A 22,779-nucleotide genomic window follows, 5' to 3' on the forward strand; every position below is an offset into this window, starting at 1 on the left:
AAGGTGGCTGTGATGCCCCCCAGTGGCAGCATTAATCCCTGATCTTTCCCTGTCTGGCTGTTAGGGTATCCCCTTTCCTTTCCTGCCACATCTTTGATGGAAAACAATGTAAATTCAGGAGGTGGCCTTCAGTCCACCATGCAGGTCTTCAGGTGCACTTTGGTCTGCTCTGCAGTCTCTCTGCATTCTCGTGTCCTCTACACAGACTTTCTGGGGCTTCTTCACTCTTCAACACAGTTCTCTGGGCTGGTTTGCCCTCGGCACAGTTATCTGGGGCTTGCCCTTCCCCTCAGTGCACAGTGCTGGGAGCCATCAATGCCATAGTGCAATCCATGCTCCTTTCTTCTCTGGGCTTCTTCAGTAGCCTCCTGCCTCCTTTTCAGCCACTCTCATGCCTCATAGCCTAAACAGAAACATAAATGAACATAAAACTTTAATTATTTAGCCTTTGAGCTTTTCCCTGCCAAGTTTCCTTCTCTTTAGGGTCTATGGCACTTCTTCCCTCAGCCTAGCCAAGGCTAGGCTGAGATTCCATCTCAGGAGCCAGGTGTATATGTTTCTTGCCTCCTCCTCCCTTCTGGTCACCTTGACTTGTGATCCTTTCAGCAGGCCACAGATGTTTTTCACTGGCTTCCTCAGCAGTCTCATTACCTACCGATCTGCCTACTGTTAGGCACCTGGTGCTCTGGAGCTTTCTAATTCTGCTGCCTGGCCCCCTCTTCGTAGCAGTAACAGCCCTGGCTCCACCACGACACTGATCAAGAACTCTTTAGCCAGCACTCAGATCTGAGAAAACCTCTCTCTCTCTCTCTCACAGATAGAGGTCATCCTTACAAGCAGCATCTATTTCAAGGCTTTTCACTGGATGGTCTCAGAGCCTTTCTGAATTGTAGAGTGTTTAGAACCCAGGACTGAAATGTTATGCTACTTGTTATACCCCAGGTATTTGATGCTGAATATGGTCTGTAAAGTCTCCCTAATGCTGATAAAAACTGGATCCAACAGACCCAAGTGACGTATCTCCTGCATTCATGAGATTGAGCAGAAATTTGCATGTGTGGCATGTTAAAGCCCAGTCCAGGTTGCACCACTGGACTTCAAGGCAATCCCCCCACTTGATGAGTTTAAAGTCAGGCAGCCAGGTAGCCTTTGCATGTGATTGATGGGCATAGGCAGTGGAAGAAAATGTTATTTGGGGGGGGCTGACCCCTGCCCTTACCTTCCAACCGGGCTGTTGCAGGGCTGCTGTGCACTGGTGCTGTACGTGACAGCAGAGGAGCACAGGGCAGGGGCGCGGGTCATGGCGGTGGGGTGTGAGAGCAGAGTCGCACAGAGCTGAGCAAGTGGGACGCTGGCCGACCTGCATGTTGAGTGGTGCCAGGTGCTGCAGGACGGAGGCGCTGTGGTGCTGCTGCTGTTCCTGGCCGCTATGATATTAGTTTGGGGGGGCTAAACCCCATTAGCCCCGGCCTTCCGCCACCTACGCTGACAGTGCTGGGTGGAGAAAGCCAGTGTTACAAACCCAGCACCTGTCAACCCACATGTGAGGCAGCCACTGCCCAGCACCTAAGACCCTATATGCAGGACAGCCCCTGCAGGGCTGCCACATGCACCTGTGGGCAGGGGAAGCTAATGGGTTTTCCCTGCCTGGCACCTCTCAGTCCATGTATGGAGCAGTCTGTGCAGGGCTATTAAGGGCTCCACACACACACCACAGAAAGCAAGTCAGCAGGGACCAGCTTCCAGTGCTAGGCTCCTTGCATACAACTGGGATCTAGCAAATTTTATCTGTAGTTCCAGTGCGCATGTGGCACAGCAGGAGGCACAACTGTTGGGATTGGAATCGGATGCTATTGTGCCATTAAGTGAATATCTGCCAGGGACCTTGGAAGTTCTCTGTTGTTTTTCACTGTTAACAAGCCTGTGATTGTGAGGCAAGTGGAAGTCTTCTTAGTGCTATGAAATAATTCACTGAGCAGCACTGGATGTAACAACTTTGTTTTTAAGCCTCACATTTAGCTATGGTTAGCGTAGTACTTCAGGCAAAAAGACTGGTCAATTAACCTATTCAGTTTTGGTATTCCATATCATTCTTACACTTACAAATTTTAGCTACCTTGTGCCCTATGCAAAACAATATAGATTCAATGCGTTTCTGATGTACAATGCTGAAATTCTGCTCCATTGTTGCAGGGGGTCAGAGCATTGGTGGCAGCATATTCTATATGCTGTACATATGGTGATACAGCAGCAAATCAATACATTTTTTAGTAATATGTCTGCTCACAGATGTAGTTGGGGCCTATGTTTTGTGTTCTTTGGTACCCTGTGGTCACTGTGTGTGAGATAGCTGCTATCTTCAAAATCCTTTTAATAATTTTACAGCTATTTCAGGGTCCACTTCTCCTATTTAATATTATGGAATAAGTGACCATATCCTCCCTAAAATTAAGTCAGTGATGTTCAGCATGTGCCACAAATTAAGCATGAAGGACCCAAATCCTAGTTGCTCAAAGTATGCTTTTGGTGATGCTTAAGTTGTGTGTCATTGAGAAATTGAGAATTCAAGAGAAACTTCCTGACTGAATTCTGCACTAAAATGAGGTGTTAACCAAGTCCTTTGAAGGATCTGCAAATGAAAGTGCAAAGCCTTGTACAGAGAATCCCTCAGGTAAAAAAGAGGCATGTTAACATCTTAAATATTTATTTCCTTTCACTTTCTATTTATTTTCTTTCTTAGCCCAGAGTGAAAAATTCACTTAATATGCCCATTATTGAGGTAGAGTCATTGACAGACAACAAACGAGCACTAAGAGGACTGGTAAACTTCTCACACTAACTAGTACTCACCAATTTCAGTTCATCTGGAGTAAATCTGTGAACATATTGCTAACTTACACTTTGAGACAATTTACACCATTGATTTCTTATCTTTAGTTATACTAATAAAAGTAAATACTATTGGGAATGAAAAATGAAGGGCTTCCGGGGATCTGATTATCTGACTGGCTCTTTATTTACTGTGTGCTCTCTATGTTTTACACCATAATTCTCTTTTTTTTTTAAACAACCACACTGCTTAGCACTATATATCCCCACTGTCAAGAGTGAACATGCAGATCAGGGATATTATTTTTATTCTTTATAAATCACAAACTAAAATATTAAACGGTCCAAGCAAAAACAACTCATTTTTATACATTTATTTTGAGCGATCTGTAATAAAGGTTTGACATTTGGGGGCAAATTTACAGAGATGGAAACTTGGTTATGTTTATTTTTTATACTGCTACTATTACTGTTACTCATAAAGTTCTGTAACAACACGGGTGCAGATTTTATCCCTGGTCCCTCTGTAGTATGCAAATTATCATCAGACATGTAATGAATTAAACAACACAGGTGATGTGGCATAAAACCTGTAAAACAGTATGCTATTGTCTTTCCTTCTCAAGTAGGACTGTTAACAAATGCTGTTGGCTTAGAAAACAAGTGAAAGTCAATTAGAACCCCCAGAACTCTTAACAATGAGCTCCCTTGGCTAATGTTACTGGTCCAAGAGGAGATAAGCTATATAATTTTACAGGAAGCAACCCATTGAATCCTTTAGCAAACACAGTTTGGCAATCTATCTTCAATTCAAAATAATGAGGTGGCAGGAGTGCAATGGAGAAACAGGTCTTCAAAAACATCACGTAAGGGAATCCAGCTGTGCTTGTATGGTCTCCAGCTATTTAAGGAACAAAAAGGGGAAAAAAAGAATTCGTATAAAATATTGTTTAGAAACATGTAAACAGAAGAGAAATAACTCTGTCTGCAACTATACATATTAAATCTATTCATGTTGCAATACAAAAAATCCACCACTCATGAATATTTGTTTTTACATGAAGCTATTAGAATTCATTGCAGCAGTTTAAATATTCTGATTTTAAAGAAACAGTTGTCTAAATACTCCCTTTTTTATAGGCACAGCTGTTTTGTTGTGAATTTCCAATGCATAATAACAAAGTAAAAAAAAATAATACAGTTCATTCTTACTGGATTATGAAACTAGCATTTGGGATGACAACAAAACATATTCAAGGAGTTACTTACTGTTCGTCCTTAGCTCCCCCCTCCCCCTTGTTACATTACCAAGTACATTTTAAGAATGACCAAATGTACACATACTCTTTTTCAAAATGCTTTCAATGAGTTCTAACAAACCCAGTGGTTTTAATTAAAGCAGGTTCCCTTCTTTTTCAGATTTGATTCACATAGGCAACGCTTCCTGCTGAGAAGCAGAAGGTGTTTACGAGGAAAGTTTAATGCTAGCAAGTTCCTAGTAATAGAGGAAAACTGGGATGCAAGCATATTTAATAAGACAATTTACAAGTGTGAAATAAAAGTGAATACAATATATTACAAAATTGTAACCATAAAATCAACAGACCTTGTTATAGAACTCATACAGCTCCTGGTGACTGAATTCCACAAACACTTTCTTCAGGTTCTATGAAGGAAAAGGGAGGGAAAGCAGGACATTAACATATGCAATACAGTTCTTTTTATTGGTTGATCTCTATTTATGCCTTAATTTTAATGTCTGATTTGTTTAACGTACAGTACCTGTCCTGACCACTCCAACTGTTGATCACAACATCCCTGGTATACACCCATTGCACTTTAATGACCAACTTAAAAGTTTACAATTACAGCTGGCTTTCTGGAAATGATCCACAAACCATAATAAAATACATGATAAGAGGAGAATGGTTTCATTATCTTATTATTTTTAAGCCACAGATAAAATACGAAGATGCTATTTCATCTGTCTCAGCAGTTCATATGAGCACTAGTAAATGCCATTATGCAGAGACAAAGGAAGCAGTGCATTTGATTAAAGTTACATAGCTACTAATGCAGTACACCAGCACAGAACTAATACCTCCATACATTAATCTAACAGTCATGATCTTAACGTGCTGAGATTGCTAGAGTCATTTATGCACAGACTCAGCCCAAGTTAACAACAGCTTCAAAGTAATGCTTAAACACTAAAAAGGAAAATAACACAATTGGTGGAAACTACTGTGGCTAAAAGAGATGGTAAGTAATAATCTTCTGCATGCATGGGCCTATGTCTGTTGGGAAGAGGGTTAAATTAAAAAATGCTATCCTGCTTTATATGAAACAGGTAGTTTAAAGCTTGCCACTGATTTCATAGTATTATTGATCTGTCAAAAGTATTTCAAATTGATGCGATGTTATTTTAGAGTTTCAAAGAAAGAGAGCAGGAAGCGGTATGCAGAATTACAACATTTCTCTGCACAGTACCCATTACTATTTTTATTACTGCACCACAAACAAGCATTCAGAATCCACATGCTGAGAGCTGCACAACCCTGAAGGGAAAAAAAAAACAAAACAGCTGCCGCCCTGAGGAGTTTACACACAGATTTAGATAAAAGGCAAACAAATGGAAGTGGAAGTCATGTATAACAACTTTGGGGACACAACCTGCTTTTTTCAAGTAAATAGAAAATAATAGTGAATTTCTACACATCACCTGAAATTTCTCCTAACAAAACTGTTGAACATTGAAAAGAATGAAACAGAAGGAAATGTACAGAGAAGTAAATATCAAAAAAGCATGTGATCATTTGCTTTTCTACAGGTTCGATACCTTCATAAGTTTATTTCCCACTTTTTTCCCCTGGCACGCCTTATAACTTTGTTATTTTCTTTTCACTGAATTTATAATTTATTACTTCATACACTGTTTGCCAGTTTTAGACTTTTCAAGTCTGGTCAATGTTCGTAATAATAAAATAGCACTTCCAAAAAATATCTACCAAGGTTCTGTGAAAACCAAGTCAAGTATCTTGTCTATAAACACACTTTGCACCAATTTAACTGTGTCAGTTTAGAAAATTGTTTAGTTAAATTGGTACTGACTCCTTGGCATATGCTAATGGATCAAGACAGGAATGCCATATATCAGTTTTAGAGTGAATTGGTAAGGAAACTTTGGATGTAAGCAAAGTTATGGGAAATATGCTGTTCTTAGTTTAATTAGTATAAATCCTGATTCATAACCATTCATACTGCTGTGATCTGAACCAATGGATTCAAAGTAGTAGCTGGAGCAACCTTGCCTAATAATTACTGCTCAAATCAGATATTAAAAAAACATAACATTTCTGGGGCCAGCCTGTCTGGTGCAATGCCTCCTTCTGCCTTTGCAGAGAAAAGGCATCTTTCCAACAATTTCAGGAAGGTTACAAAGGCCCAGAAAGGGACCAGTAATTTGTATGAGAGACAGGTCTTTCCCATGTGGGACTGAACAATGCAATTCTGGGAATAGGATGGTGAATAAAATAAAACTAGAACAGTACTTCTTTTGCATTGATTCCAATTGAATCTCTCTAAAAAAGCAAAATAAACTATGAGGAAAAGTAAAAGCATTTGTAAAAAGTTATCAGCTAAAAAAACCAAGAAATTGCAAACAAGTGGTTTCTTCAGCAAAGGGGAGAAAAACATGATGAAGAAAAGAATCTATTGTACCAGCCTGCAGGGTTAGTATTTTCAGTTTCAGTGCTTTTATTTATTTTTTTTAATGACTGTAATAGAAATGAGGAAAAGTCAAGGGTCAAAGTGAAAGTAATTGAGTATCCTACTTTAAATTTATCACTTTAAATAAAAGTCTGGTCCAGCTTGGGTAAATAGCAATCAAGATTTGACATTGTAGGAGATTGCTCCTATGTAGCCAAGCTAAGATCAGCTTCACGTTATACAGTTGAACTAAAGATTTTCTTTAATACTCTTCTTTAAGCATCCATGTTAATAAAACTACAGTTAAGATACAAAACAATGAAAAAGTTGCAAGGTGGTCCCACGGATGCCTTTTTTTTTTTTTTTTTTTACACTACAACAAAGCCAATATGTTTCTGTTAACAGACTGTGACTTCTTTCTCATTAGTACATAATATTTATAGTTTGGCAAAACCCAGGCAGCTTAAACAAAACTTGGGTTCCACTGTGCTAGGCACTGTATAAATATCTAGAGAAACTTGAAGGGCTTACAAAACCATAAAGAAAGTTTGTAGTCTAAGAAATGTAATGAACTTGAGTTTAAAGCAGAAGTGCAAGGCCATCAATACAACAGAATCCCTCAATCTCATTGGGTACCTGTGACTAGTACTCCACTGAAACACATTTCTGTGCATTCTGGAGGGAAAGCACTTGCATAGATCACACATCATCTTAACAGAAGAGCACAGAGTGATTAGACAACAGCATGCAAATATAGCATCAGCAAAACCTGGAACACTGCAATGTCTTATTTTAGGGGTGCACTGAGAGAGATTTTGGGGCACCATAGCCAATATTTAAGGAGGCATACGGGCTGATACTGATCTGATTTCTGATACAGCTGTGTACAGCTGGTAAGTCTGTTGTGGTAGAAGGTGAGGGGGGAGGGAAGGGGCATGGGGGGATCAGACCAACGCCTCTCGCAGTGAGGGAGGGAGGGGGCAGGGGTAAGTGCTGCCCAGCCAGGGCAGGTGTGGGATGGAGCTGCTGCTCGTTGGGGTGGGGTGGGGAGGGCTCCTGCTGCTGTTTGCAACTCGGGAGGGCAAGGGGGGGGGGGGGGACAGGCATGTGCACCCGGATCTGCTGGGGGGGGGGGTGGAAGCTACAGGCTGGAGCTGGAGAGGCGCTAGGCTCTTCTTGGCAGGGGTGCTGGGAGGGGGGCTGCAGCCACCCTTAATTTTGCCATAGCCCCCCTGTAGTGCCACTCCCAGCACCACTACTGCCCACCACAGACCCAATTTAACTCCCCGCCTCTACCCACACACCGGCAAGAGCTGGGCCTGTACTGGGTCAGTGGTGGTGGCACTGGAAGCTGTGCTACAGGGGGCTACAATGAAATTTGGGGTGGCTGCAGTCCCCTCTGTAGCCCCCCTGCCGAGAAGAGCCAGGCATAGCCCTGGCTCCAGCCTGCAGCTGTAGCCCGCTTGCCCTGCGCAGATCCAGGGGCACATGCCCTCCCGCCCTGGTGCCCTCCTGGGGTACGCACAGCAGTGGGAGCTGCTCCCACCCCTATGAGCCGCGGCTCCATCCCACTCCCACTGGGTAGCGCCTGCCCCTACCCCCTCCCTCCGTCCCCATGAGGGGCATTGATCTGGAAAAAGGCCATTGTGGTGCCTATCTTCAAGAAAGGGAGGAAAGTGGATCTGGCAACTACAGGGCCATCAGCCTGACCTCTATCCAGGGGAAAGTCTTAGAAAAGTTTATTAAAGAGGCCATCCTTAATGGACTGGCCAACACCAACATCCCGAAGGACAGCCAGCATGGGTTTGTTGCGGGTAGGTTTTGCTTGACCAATCTCAGTTCATTCTAAGACCAGGTGACATATCACCTGGACAAAGGAGAAGAGATTGATGTCATATATCTTGACTTCAAAAAAGCCTTCAATCTGGTATCCCATGATCACCTCTTGGTGAAACTGGCCAGTTGTGGCCTTGGGTTCACCATGATCTGCTGGCTGGGAAATTGGCTCTGGGGTCGGACCCAGAGGGTGGTAATTGACGGAAGTCAATCGTCATGGTGCCCTGTGACCAGTGGGGTGCCCCAAGGCTCTGTCCTTGGACCCATATTGTTCAACCTCTTCATTCATGATGTGGACACTGGAGTCAGAAATGGACTGGCCAAGTTCGCCGATGACACCAAACTTTGGGGCAAAGCATCCACACCTGAAGACAGGAGGGTGATACAGGCTGACCTGGACAGGTTAAGCAAATGGGCAGACAAGAACCTGATGGTGTTTAACACTGAAAAATGCAAGGTTCTCCACCTTGGGAGGAAAAACCTGCAGCATCCTTATAGGCTCGGCAGTGCTACGCTGGCTAGCACTATGGAAGAAAGAGACTTGGGGGTCATCATTGACCACAAGATGAACAGGAGCCTTCAATGCGTTGCTGCAGCTAGTAAAGCAACCAAAACGCTGGCTTGCATCCATAGTTGCTTCTCAAGCAAATCCCGGGACGTCTTTCTCCCCTTGTACTCGGCCTTAGTGAGGCCGCAGCTGAAGTACTGCATCCAGCTTTGGGCCCCACAATTCAAAAAGGATGTGGAGAAGCTTGAGTCCAGAGAGGAGCCACGCGCATGATCAGTGGTCAGGAAAACAAACCTTACGACAACAGGCTGAGAGCCGTGGGACTCTTCAGCCTGGAAAAGTGCAGGCTCAGTGGTGATCTGATGGCCACCTATAAGTTTATCGGGGGTGACCACCAGTATCTGGGGGAACGCTTGTTCACCAGAGCGCCCCAAAGGATGACGAGGTCAAATGGTTATAAACTCTTGCAAGACCATTTCAGGCTGGACATAAGGAAGAATTTTTTTACTGTCCGAGCTCCCAAGGTCTGGAATAGCCTGCCACTCCACTGGAGGTGGTTCAAACACCTACATTGAACACCTTCAAGAAAAAAATTGGATGTTTAGCTTGCTGGTATGACCCCAGCTGACTTCCTGTCTTCGGGCGGGGGGCTGGACTCGATCTTCTGAGGTCCCTTCCATCCCTAATGTCTATGAAATCTATCTGCTCCCCCATGCCCCTTCCCTCCCCCCTCCCCTTCCATCATCACAGACTTACCAGCTGCATGCAGCTGAGCTCTGCTCCTCACTGCCTGGTGCTGCACACGCACATGCACGGGCATTTATCAGCCAAATTATCGGCCACTTCAGGCTGATTTCCAATACCAACAATTTTCTTTATATCAGTACTGATCCAAGGGGCCTGGCAGCCATTTCATGGGCAGAGTGCAGCACCCCACCACCCCCAAAGCCTCCTATTGGCTGAGGGAGCCCAGTGGCCCTGTCCCTCTACTGGCTTCATATTTTGCCACGATTGGCAACATGGCCACTTGGCACCCCCCCCGGTGAATCTGCCGCTGGCTTCTTCGCATCTGGAGGCAGGGCCTGCACAGGTTGATTTGCCTCAGGCCCTGCACCCTGCTCAGGTCATCTCTGCCGGAAGTAGCTGATGCCAGGTGCCTGCATCATGGCACGGTGCAGCCCAGGGGCTGGGTTGAGTAGGGACAAGTGGAGACTCGGGGGGGGGAGGGGGGGCTCCTCGGGGCACAGCACAGCCCAGCAACTGCAGGCACCTTATGTTGGCTGCTCCTGGGGTCACTGCAGGAGTATGAGGTGAGGATGAACAAGCTGCACTGTGCCCTGCATCCCCCAGGGCTTCACTTGTTTCCATTCACCCCCGCCCCTGCTGCAGTGGCCCCAGGAATGGCCGACACCAACTGTGGAGGGAACTGTAAGTCAGTGGGTGAGGAGTGGGGGGGTTGTGGCTCTTGCTGCTACATGCACCCTAGTTGGGCCATGGGCTGGGGAGCTGTGCCGGGGTCTTCCCAGAGGGCATGTGCCCCTGGATCTGTGCACTGACCAAGAACAGACTGCCGCCCACCCCGAGCACCAAGAAAAGCCCAGTGCCACTGCTGGTCCCAGCCTGCAGCAGCAGCCTGCTCTCATCCTGTATGCAGATCCAGGGGCAGCGCCCCCTGGGAATAGCTCGGCACAGCCCCCCAGCCCTCAGCCCTCCCAGGGTGCACATAGCAGCAAGAGCCATACCCCCCGCCCAGCACCCACTGACAGTTCCCTCTGCTTCACTCCCTGCTGCATCCCCAGAAGCAGCTGATGGGCTGCGCTGCACTCCTCCCTCCACCCCTTTCCTAGTCACAGACTTACTGCCTCCCTCCCTCACTGGCACAAGAATGTACTATTATTTTCCCTGATTTAAAACTATTTTTTTCTTTTCTTCCTTTTATGCCAATTTCAACCTGGTTTTTATTTTTGGAAAACCCAGAAAAATTACTGGATTTTATTTTGAAAATAAAAACTGAAAACATGGAATGCTAATGACAGGGCACGGGGTAATATGCTCTTTTTGGCTGGTGTGACTACAGAGGTTGCTTGCTGCATTCTGGACTAAATTCAATTTTGATTGAGTTCAGAGTGCCTATCCCTGCTAACAAAAATGAAACAATATATTTACAACTGTGCAAATCAAAGGTTCTGTAAAAGCCCCAGAACATTCTTATTGCTGAACTGACCTCCCATGAGAACCACATCCTTAAATTTCAAGAATGTGCGAATTAACACTCTGAGTCACCTAACATTACTATATATGTTTTATGTGCTTAAATTAAACTTTGATGTCATTTGCCTTTCTTCATGTCATTTGATAGAATCTGGTTTCATTCTGCCTGTCCTCTCGTCCCAATGATGTGTCAATTTATAAATGTATACTGCCTAGAGAAATTTTGGGCAAAACTAATAAGTATAATTGATTAGGACCATATCCCCACTTTTTTTTTTTTATCTTCCCCTTTACTCTGTAGTCTCACTTTCATAATAATTGCATTCTCTCCCAACTCTCACATAGTTGTTCTAAGGCTAAATCTCTTTGTGTGGGAGGCAAAGGGAGGGAGGATGAATTCTTCCTGTTCCCAATCAACATTAATACACTGCTTTGCTGCAGCAGTTCAATAAAATGACCACTGCTGCTAAACAAACGCTTAGCTATACCCAATGAAAGAGAATTGTTATGTCCTTTAGCCCTATATAACTGTTTCAGAAAAGAAAAACAAGCAACAAAAACTTCAACACAACACGTAAAGCTTAGTGCCTCCAGGTTTTGTTGTTCTGTCGCAACAGTATGAAAATAAATCTGTATAAAAAGTTGACGAAAAACTTGATTAGAATTGAAAAGAAAAGAAAAACATTAAAAAAAAATCTTCTCTAAGTACTTGCTTGAAAACAGTTTTAGTCTAAACACATAAATGTAAAAAGCATTAGGGCTAACGATAGTTGCTTGCGATCTTACGTACTCTCCAAACCCTTTATACACACAACTATTCCCACTTACCAAATCAGGCACTGAGAGGATATAAATAAAGTGTGAATGTCTGGGTTTAAAGTTAACTTGATGATAAAAACCCTGACATGACTCTGATAATTCTGTGAGCAGGAGTCCCTCAGAACCTCAGCCACTGACCTGGCTGGTGAATAGTGAAACCCTAATGCTGCCATACGGTGCATTTCCAGAATCCCTGAATCAACTCCATCCATCAGGTTCCTTTTGTCTCGCCTAATTTTTCACGTATGACATCAGGGAGAGCAAATTACCAATGACTTGATATCAGTCAAAGATCAGATTCCTGCTAGAATTAGGAAAGACTTATACAATACGGTGAACTATCAACTAATATTGCTACTTACTTTATTTCTTCCAAGGTCCTGGAGCATCGCACTCTTCTTCCATGCCCATCCCCAGAGGTGGATGATACTGTGTTGAGCAAGCTAGATTTCTCTGAAGCCATTGCACTTGCAATAAAGTTCTAGCACTGAGCAAAAAACCCTCAAGGCTGGAGTGGTGCTTCTCAATTTGACTGTGGCTTATGATACAGTCTGGCACCTTGGTTTCTCTCTCTCTCTGGCACCATAGTTTTTCTCAAGAAATTAAGAGTTATTTTAAAATGGTTGGCTAACGCTACTGAACTGTTCCTTCACAACAGGCAGTTTGGGCCACACACAGGGGCAAAATATTATTTTGAACTTCTCTCCCCAAAATCAGCCTGCCAAAGTTGGGGTTCATCTGTTAAATGGGAAAGCTGTTATCTTCACCGGAAAAGAAGCACACCTGGAGACACTGCATGCCATGAAGCTGCCAAGATAGCTGCCACTTGATGGGCTCAGGAAGCTGAAGGGGCAGAGTCCTGTGTTAATCCTCTCAAAACTATGGTTATCAGCTGAGCACAGTAGCTTGTGCCTTAAGTAGCAAGTGAACTGCTATCAGTATCTTGAACTACTACTTGAATTTCCTGGTGTAGCAAGAAGTTCCTGCTGTCTCTCCTAGATCGCCTCCTGGAGGACTGAAGGACTTACTCTGTCACACGGTCAACCCCGACTCTGGAAGAATCTTTGTTTGTTTTCTTACATTCTGCCTTTCAAAACCAAGTTGCACTTTTCTTATTTTGGGTGTGATGTGAGAAAATACAATACATGGAAAAGAAAAACTGCCTCCACTCAGATCTGCATGCTTGCAATATTATTTCATCTCTTTGCTAATAATGCTCTACTTAGCCACTCACAAAAGTTCATTCACACAGATGACATTTGGTTCAGCAGCCATGCTCAGACATTATGACCCAGAGCAGTGCTTCCCAAACTTTTCCTCAGCATGACCCCATTTCCTCAGCATGGCCCCTCACTCCCAACTTGCAGCCCCCCACCCCTCCCCAGGTGCCCCTCACTCCTGACCCACAGCTCCCTGGCCCTCCCGGTGCCCCTCGCTCCCAATCCGCAGCCCCTCACTCTCCCCAGGGGCCCCAGGACTAGGGCCTGCAGCCTCCTGCTCCCCCCCCCCGGCAACTCCTGAGCCCTGGATGGTGCCGAGGCCAGAGCACAGGGCCTGACTCCCTGCCCTGTCCCCTCCCCAGTGAGCGGCATGGCCAAAGCGGAGCTCATATGGGGAGGGGGGAAGGATGCTGACTACCCACTGAGGGCTTGGGGATCCCCATCCCATTGCCCTTCTCTGCTGCCCAGAAGGTGGGACCTGGAGCAGGAGAGAGCACTGCACTGATGTTGTGACCCCATTTGGAGCCGCGACCTAGGAACCACTGACCTAGATGCTACTCTGAATGGCAAAAGGACAATCTGGTCAAATACTATAGCAACTGGCGACTTCAACACACTGTGACCAAAACAGCAACAAGTATATTCCATCTTCAAAAACCTCTCTCTTCCCAAGAACTGAATTCATTATTTAACAGACATGAGCTGGAATGACCCTGGACTGGACTCCAACCTTCCAGAAGAAAAGTAAAAAAATGCTAAAATCAGCACATGTAATACCAGTAATCTGTAGAGTAAATTAAACTGGCTCACCTGGGGTGTCACTATACACCTTCTTAAACAGCATTCGCTATTTGCTATTCAACTACAAAATACTGAGTCCCAGGCAGGTGCCATTCAACACACACACTAGTTACACATACAAGCTAGTTAGTGCCCTAATACGCTCACCCATGTGTTCATGAACCTTGGGACTCCCCCTTTCACCATGGTGTTTAGCAACATAGCACCCCTAAACATAAATTATTAACATGCGACACTGATGGAGAAAATCCATTCCGATTCTGAGCTGCCAGCCATTGTATATGAAGATCTTTCAGCCTCCTGCAGAACATCTGACTATCGCATCAAGACACTCTCTGGGGTCCAATATATTGCCCTGGGACATATCTCTGGAATTATGCGGGAGAGGCCTTCATCAGTGATAATAAATAAGCTTCTAATCACTGAATTAAACATTTGTCTTCTTGGTTTTGACCTACCATGCTACATATGGGCCCTGCTGAATTGGTCCTGGACCAGTCAAGGTTGCTGTGCAGCCAACCTTCACAGATGGGAACGGCATGAAAACCCAAACTGCAGCTGTGGCCAAACACAGACAATAACAAACATTATTACAAGAGCCCTCTGTCCAGACTTAATAGTGACCTAATAACACCAAACACAGCCAATGAAGAACATGCTGCATGGATCAGCAAGATATAGAAAGAAAGAGAAAGACACAGAGAGAGAAATTGCAAAGCTACAACTACTTTTTCAAAGAGATGCACTAACTTGGTAAATTAATGCCAATTTCTTCAAAGCAAACAGATGGAGGGACAGGTTGGCTTGTATTTATAAGTGTCCACTGATGACAGGGATGCTATATAATTTTTAATTCATGTGGAACATTCAGTTTATTCAGTTGTAATTTGCTAATAGCAATTAAATAGAGCCAACACAAATTCAATATACTCCTCATACTCCTTATTTTTAATGTGGTCTTAAGCCAGTTCAAAATTATATATGCTTAATATATTAACTTTTCTGTCACCTTTCAAGTTCTACCATATTCCAATAAAAACCTATTCAAATATCTAATGTACTGAGTGCAGATAAATAAATGGGGATATTTAGAGTCAAATTCAGATGCATTTTAAAGTACTTAAACTAGCATTTAGGAACCTAGATACCCTTTCAACATATGCTTATATCAATACAGATTTTTACTATATCCCTTTGCCTTGCATCTTATCGTGCATCTTACAGTCCACTGAGTCTAAATGAGTTGAAGGCGATTCTACACTGATCCTGAAGACTCAGAGAAAAGAACTGTGACAGCAAGGAAAGCTGAGGGTTCAAAACAAAGTATGCTAAGGGAAACTAACTCCTGCTTTCACCTCTTTCGTAGTCTAAGTCATATCAATTAAGTCTCCATTCATGCATCAATACATGGGTATTACCTAAGTCAAAAGGAATCAGCTGAGCATAAGGGAGATCAGTTGGATGTAAGATGTTCTAAATTATACCACCTGACACATCATTACAAAATTTGACCTTTACTCCTCTTCCTTTTCCCAATCTTACATCTTCTTGTAAAAGTGAATGATGATTGTCATAGAAAATCCATGTCTTACTGGCCAAGTCACATATATTAATGTTGTACCCAGACTTTTTAGGTCCTAATATGTGACTACTATAAAAGAGAACCTCAAATGTGAAATTAAGAGATTTTTCTTATAAAAAATAACCATATCTATTTTAGGTGTAGTTTGTAAGCATGTAATGTTTCTATATTTTTAAGGTATGCTCCCATTCAGACAAATCCCTACTTAAAGTAGAATTTATTGTAGTCTTTAAGAAAGGCCAGAATCAGATGCATTAGATCCTGCCTCTCATATTCTCTGCAATACATTATTAGTAATTGCTCCATAAGAATTTCTTGGGTTGACCTCTATGCTTCTCTGACACTTTTCAGAAAACAAGTGTGTTTGAATATATATGGCTCTGAGCCTTTAAAAATGATATGGGGAGTAGATGACTGGCCTTGATCAATTATATTACAATAAAAGTGCTTTGTCTTCACTAAGAATTTATACAGAGATAGCTATATTAAGTTAGCTATCCCTTTTTGACAGTGAAAACATAGCCTAGAGCCCTAGAAGATGCAGAAATTAAAAGTTGCAGCATTGCTGTGCCTATGCAAAAGCAGACTTATGTGATTTGTTTTTGTAAAAATACATCTAACAATGAACAAATGGCCTGCTCTGCCAAATTAATCCCTAGATATTGTGAATTGACACAATTTTCACAGGTCAAGCATCTTGCTGCCCTTCCTTCACCAATGGCTAGAAAAAAAGTCTAACGAAACTTCTTGCGAGTAGTCAAGGATTATCTTCTTTCCCCTCATTTTGAACAGTGCACACCAACAATCACAACACAGCAGTCATTAGCTGCAAAATGAAGTGTGTAAGTGTACAGATTTTAAGGCCCCATAGAGAAAAGCTTAGTTGTGGTTGCCAGATATAATTATATATAAGAAAAAATGTCTTTAATAATCACTACTACCCCATGAGGCCAACTGACATTACATGGTCTGGGACCCTACTATCCTACTGTCCAAATCCAGTTTACTTTGGAGTCACCCTTGATTGAATCCTATCATACAAAAGATACATCATGAAGACAAAAGCACAGGTGAGCACTCATAACAACATGCTATATAAGCTCAGCAACTCAAAATGGGGAGCTAGCCCCTCAATTATCCAAACCACTGCTCTGGCTGTCAGCTTCTCCTATGCTGAGTATGCATGTCCTTTATGGGAGAGATCTGTACATGTTAAGCACTTTAACCAATTCTGCATGATAGCTGCCAATGCATCACAGGATGTCTGAAGCCTGCCAGCCTAAACATTGTATATCTGTTGGCTGGCATCACTCTGCCTGACATCAGGCGATCAGGGGCAAGCAGGATAGAAAGATCAAGATAAACTGAACACGTGAGACACTCGCTGTACAACCATTCTGCAGCACACAAATGTCTAAAGTCATGCAGGAGCTTCCTCAACAGCAACCAACCTTTTGATGCCACACCTAAGGCTACACAACTACAGATGTGGAATGAGAGGCTAAAAAAAAATACCTGACTGTGAAAAATAGACTTTTCAGTGGCTGAGTCTTTACCACCAGGGGCTGATGAACCATGGCAAAGGTGGCGATGTCTCAACCACCTATGTACTTAAATTGGGATACCAAGGAACTAATGAAGGAAGTGGGGTTATAACATTGGTTCAACCACCTGTGAGTGTAGCACAGAGCTTCAGACTATGCAACACCTGCTGCTTGAAGGCATGGTACAACGAAAGTTCTTGCAAAATGTAATAAACAAGCACAAGCATGTGCAACAAAATGGGCAAATGTGATGTAGAGACTACAACCCCTTCCTAATACAACATTTACTAAAAGTTCCTTGATCAGCCTACGGAACATGAGTTTTAAAGCAACAATTTTCATGCACTGTTACCTTATTTTGCAAATTATAGCTTATTCCCATTACTGTATTAAGTCCTTTGAAGAATGAAACTCATCAGTAATTTAAAGATGTATTCCTCGTCGTACCAAAATGTATTGTTACCAGGTGCAGTAAAAGAAACCCTAGCAAGGCATTCACAACTTAATCACTCCATATTGCTCACACACTGCGTAGACTGAAAAAATAAGTATATAAAAATCTATTTTCTCTTTCCTTAGTCAGGATTTTTCTACTTCAGTCACTAAGACAGTTTATTCATCAGCAGAAATTATTTTATTTCTGAACTTTTTTTATTCATCAGTAGAATTATTCACAATTCTCAATGCAAGAAATAAAGACCATTATAAATCTAGCTTTATATTTAAGCTGTTTCCATTATGTACTGCAAGAGCAATCTTCAAAAATCAAGGAAGACCATATGCACACTTAAATGAGTGTTTAAATTAAAGTTTAGTTACAATGTGAGCATGTTAGCTATAGTAATCTGAAGTCAGTTTCCTTTAAAATAAAAACAATGAAAAAACTCAACATTTCACTTATATTTCTGAAGCAAAGGCCCCCTCTACATGTTATATCCATTACTCAATTACCTGGTTAACTGCACAATTAAATTTAGGGTGGCTACACATTCAATTTAACTATGGTGCCTTAAAAAGGTCCAACCAACTATAAAGTTATTGCTGGAAACTGTGTAATAATGCGATAGCTGGTTTCTATCCAACTTTAATTTGCATGTGTAGGCTGTGCCCCTATGGCTGGAAGACCCATCAGCTGAGGGGGTTCCCAGACACAGGAACTTGCTTCTTGCTGGTACAGGGGTAGCCCAGGATTGGACTTCCTCTGCACTGGCAACAAGGCATGATAGGATCTGATTCACATGTGGCATGGCAGGAGGCACGATTGTGTGGATTGTGCATTAGATCCTATGGTGCCGCCTTTACCTGCATGTGTAGAGGGGCCCAAAGTTTCTCAAAGTTGCACGTGATGTTTAATGTATATTTTGCATGTAAATGCAGAAAAGAGGAGCTTTAAAAGTGCCTTCTGGTCCCCACACCTCAAAAAAGATATAGAAGAACTAGAGAAGGTCCAGAGAAGGGCAACGAGGGTGATTAGTGGTATGAAGGGACTTCCATATGGGGAGACTGAAGTGACCTATTCAGTTTAGAAAAAAAGACACACGGGAAGGGGTGACAATACATAATAAGGGTTTACAAAATACTACATGGCAAACAAAGTAAATAGGGATTTATTTACTCTCTGTCACCATACAAGAACTAGGGGTGCCTGCAGATAAGCAGGGAGACTGCTCTGACACTGTCATTACAGTGCGGAGCAGATCTGATTAATTGAGTCTGCTGGAGCATGTTAATTACTGCACTCCAGTAGCCTCCGTGTCTCATATATTAGTGTCCCTGCACTTCAAAATGGTGGTGAACTTAAATTATGGTGCCCCTGCCACAATTTGATGAGATTAAGTTAAAGCGCCCCGCCACCATTTTGAAGCACGGGGACAGTGATATGTGAGATACTGTGGACACTTTAATTAGAGCGGCTCTCGGAGAATGCCCTCCTGAACTGGTCCCCAACCAGTCAAGGTTGCTGTGCAGCCAACCTTCATAGATGAAAACCCAAACTGCAGCTGTGGCCAAACACAGACAATAACAAACATTATTATAAGAGCCCTCTGTCCAGACTTAATAGCGACCTAATGTTCTAATTAAAGTGACCTCCCCTCACCACCCCCCCCCCCACCCCCAGTCCTGGAACATGTGTAAAAACGCCCTTTGGGTCACAAAATTAAACTAGTAGGTAGTACGTTTAAAACAAAAGGGAGTTTTCTCTCCCATTGTGCAATTAAAGTATGGAACTCATTACCACTAGATGTTGTGGAAGCTGACAATTTAGCTGCATACAAAAAGGGACTGGACAAATTCTTGGAGAAAAGGGGCATCAGTAGCTGTTGAGCATAGGAGTTGGGGATAGAGCCTCTGAATCTAAACTTCCTACACCAGTGCTTCCCAAACTTTTCCTCAACATGACCTCATTTCCTCAGCATGACCCCTCACTCGCAATTCACAGCCCCCAAACCCCTCCAGGTACTCCACACTCCTGACCCACAGCCCCCTACTCTCCCCAGATGCTCCAGGGCCAGGGCCCACAGCCCCATGCCCCTCTACCCCAGCAGCACCTGGGCCCCAGTTGCTGCCTGCAAGAAACAGCAGCTGCTGAGGCTGGAGTGTGGAGCTCTCCCCCCCACCACCTTTTTCTCCTGTGCAGGCAGCATGGCCCAAGTGGAGCTTGTTTGTGGGGGGAGGATATGGGCTGCCCACTGTGAGCTTGGGGCTCCCCACCCTGCTGTCCTTCCCCCGGGCCTTTGCAGCCCAGTGGGCTGGACCTGGAGTAGGGGAGAGTGCTGCATCACAAGTCCATCCACTAATGTTGTGTCCCTATTTGGGGTCGCAACCCAGTTTGGAAACCACTGTTATAGGCCTTAAATGCTGAAGACTGCAAGTGAGAGAAGAACAAGGAAAAAAAACATGGTCACAGCCAGTTGACTCCCTTTCAGCATCCATGCTCTGCCATTGTGTGACATAGGATGGACCTATGGTCTGACCCAGTTAATGGCAATTCTTATGCTTCCAGTTCCTTAGGCATCTTCCTGCCAAAGGAATTCTCCAAAATAAGACATCCAATAGTCATATCTGTGTTCAAACTAAAACCATGTACAGACATTCAGTTTCTCCTTAGCCAGCTGCTGCTCTCCCAAGAGGAACCACGAGTGTATAGATGTTCAGGATTTTTCTCTGAGCGCAAAAATGGCCATTCTAGAAGAAAAATATCCTGAGAACAACCATGGTTAAATCACTCCCAGGAGAGTTTCTCCTGGGAAAGTGAACATCTGTATAACTTCGCTTTCTGAGAGAAGCCACGATACTGTCAGCCAGCATCCCAGACTGCTTTGATCCTGCCCCACTTCCATGGAGACAGTGGGCATGTCTACACATTAAATTAATGTGACACAATAAACCTGGTGTATACTGCACCAGAGTTTAATGCTCCCGGGTGCCACATGTTCATGTGTGCCTGGAACTGCAGCACGTTGAGCTAGGTCAGAATAAACTTAGCTGGCAGGAGACCCGTGGAGCCAGCCTGCCAACCCAGGGCTGCTCCAGCCCAATTCAATGTGTTGCAGGGAGGCTGAATGGGGCGTGAGGGTGCTCCAGTATGGGGCTAGTTGGCAGGTAGACCCCACAATGAAGTACCCTCATGCTCCAGCCAGCCCTGTCAGCATTTACACGTACGTTGCTATGCGCTAAAGAACGGTGCCGTAGGATAGTACTTGTGTTTACAAGTACTAACCTATGGCAGAGTTAATTTGCTTACTGCGGCCTAATAGGGCCACTTGTGTAGAAGCTGAGATTTTACTGCAGAGCTAATTAGGCAGCTCCATAGTAAACAGCTAGCATAGATGCATCCAGTGTGTCATTTATTAGGCTCTCCTGTTCCAGCCAAGAAAGGAGCAGAACACCCTCCCCTCCCCCCGCCTTCCATAATCCCCACTTTTTGGAACTAAATTCTTTGCTGACTTTAACCCAAATTTGTGAATATTTTTGGTTAACCTAAAATAGCATTTTTTGGTGTATAAGCTTGCCACATGAAAAGGTATGCATGGCTCCACAGTTTTCTGTCACCTCGTTCCAGTTAATTTTCTGTTCTTGGAGTCTCTCTCAGGGTCTAAACAGCATAAACGCTAGAGTGAATTTAACCTAATATCCAGGACCTGAAAATTCATAGCAGCTTAAGCTATTATAATTATGGTATGCCAAATATTGCAGCTTACAGAAGTGTCCTGGAAAACAAAAGCCTAGAGATTCATTCCTCAGGAACCAAAAAACACTGATAGAGCTGGGGGCCAAAACTTCCTTCTTAAGAAAGAGACAATAAGAATTAAGCCCCTAGGAAATCTTACACAGAACTCCTATGCAAAGTTGGCTTGCAGCTGAGATGGTTAAACAAGTTTTACAAATTGTTTCACTGTTACTGTGTACAAATTGGATATGAGCTCCTTCCCACTTCTGAAGCCTACTGAACTGAGGAACCTCAGATCTTTTTTCAAACCTTGTGGATGCCCATCTGTGAAGTCAAAATAATTGTCTGATAAAACATTTCATAGAAAAAAAATTTGGCTCTGACTTGAAGACAGTGGTCTGGGTCCATTTCTAGCACAACTGTTCTAGCAGCCGTTTTAGATGGGATAACCATTCAAATAAATGGAACTTCAGAACATGCTATTAAAATACAGCAGTCTTAGATGAAAGGAGGAAGTTTACAGCTTTTGTGGTGGTAATATTTGAGTATATTTGGCTTAAAAAAATAACAAAGCAATATATTTGTTTACAGCATAAAAGCTTTCTTCACTTTCAGAAAAACAAAGATTGGCAGTGAAGCGAGGCCTGCAGGATGACACCTACTCCCATGCACTCATTGGGAGATTATTCATTTGATTTATTCTGAACCAGAATTTTGTCCTCTTCACTTTTAGAAAAACACCTGTGTTTCTAATGTAAAGGAAGCTTAGAATGCTAAAGCAAGTGATTGATAACAACTGCAGAAGGGTAAGCTTTATCTATAGTAGAAAAGTTTCTCATGGTTGACTCCGAGTGTTCAATCCTAGAAAAACCTGGCCTGTGATTGGTAACTCAAAAGAATCAGCTTGTACTTCCCTTTCATCCTGATGATCTGTGCAGGGCAACTTCAGCATAAACTTCCTCCCTGAGCTTGGTTTCCTTCTCTTGTGTCAGTCATGATTTTCATAGAAACAACAGACACTTGTCACAGGCCAACTGAAAGATTTTGGCTGAAAGGAAATCAGGCAGGGGGAAAAAAGACCTAAGGAAATGTAAATATAAATAAAACTGATTTGGGTAGGCGATGGGAAAATATCTGAACAGAAAGACATTATGCAAATAGCTGAGCTTGTAAAATTTGTAATTTTTTTTTTCATTCTTACTGAAACAGGTCATTCATAGGTCCCACTCTGCATGTGCAGATAAAGGCGCAATTGGATCTGTATGATCCACTCAACTGTGCCTCCTGCTGGGCCACTTGTGCATGGCAAGAGGCATGACTGTGGGATCATGCATTAGATCCAATTGTGCCTTACTGCTGCTGTAGAGGGAGCTACATCCTGGGCTCCCCCTGCATTGGTAAGAAGCAGGTTCTCAAGGCCCGAAGACCCGGTTTTCCTAATGGGGTTCCCAGCCACAGGAATCACATGCAGTTGGGACAGAGTGGGCCACATCCCAGACCAAGAGTATCCCCAGGTGTGGGATCCTCAGTCTGGCTACACATGGGGTGCA

The 22,779-nt window shown here is 43.4% G+C and overlaps 1 protein-coding gene across 3 annotated transcripts in view; it reads right to left on the bottom strand.

Annotated features, from left to right (window-relative positions):
* Positions 1-3,188: 3,188 nt before the first annotated feature.
* COMMD10 (COMM domain containing 10) overlaps positions 3,189-22,779 on the bottom strand; it is a 212,493-nt gene continuing 192,902 nt past the window's right edge. For all 3 annotated transcript variants that reach the window (XM_059724922.1, XM_019484604.2, XM_006275548.3), the window contains 2 exons: positions 4,436-4,495; positions 3,189-3,730 (listed from right to left, as the gene is read on the bottom strand). In XM_059724922.1, coding sequence (XP_059580905.1) covers positions 3,692-3,730; positions 4,436-4,495 — 99 coding nt within the window. In that variant the 3' untranslated portion in view covers positions 3,189-3,691. The remainder of the gene's footprint in view (positions 3,731-4,435; positions 4,496-22,779) is intronic.

Source organism: Alligator mississippiensis, chromosome 3, assembly GCF_030867095.1.
Source record: "Alligator mississippiensis isolate rAllMis1 chromosome 3, rAllMis1, whole genome shotgun sequence".
NCBI classification, from domain to species: domain Eukaryota; kingdom Metazoa; phylum Chordata; order Crocodylia; family Alligatoridae; genus Alligator; species Alligator mississippiensis.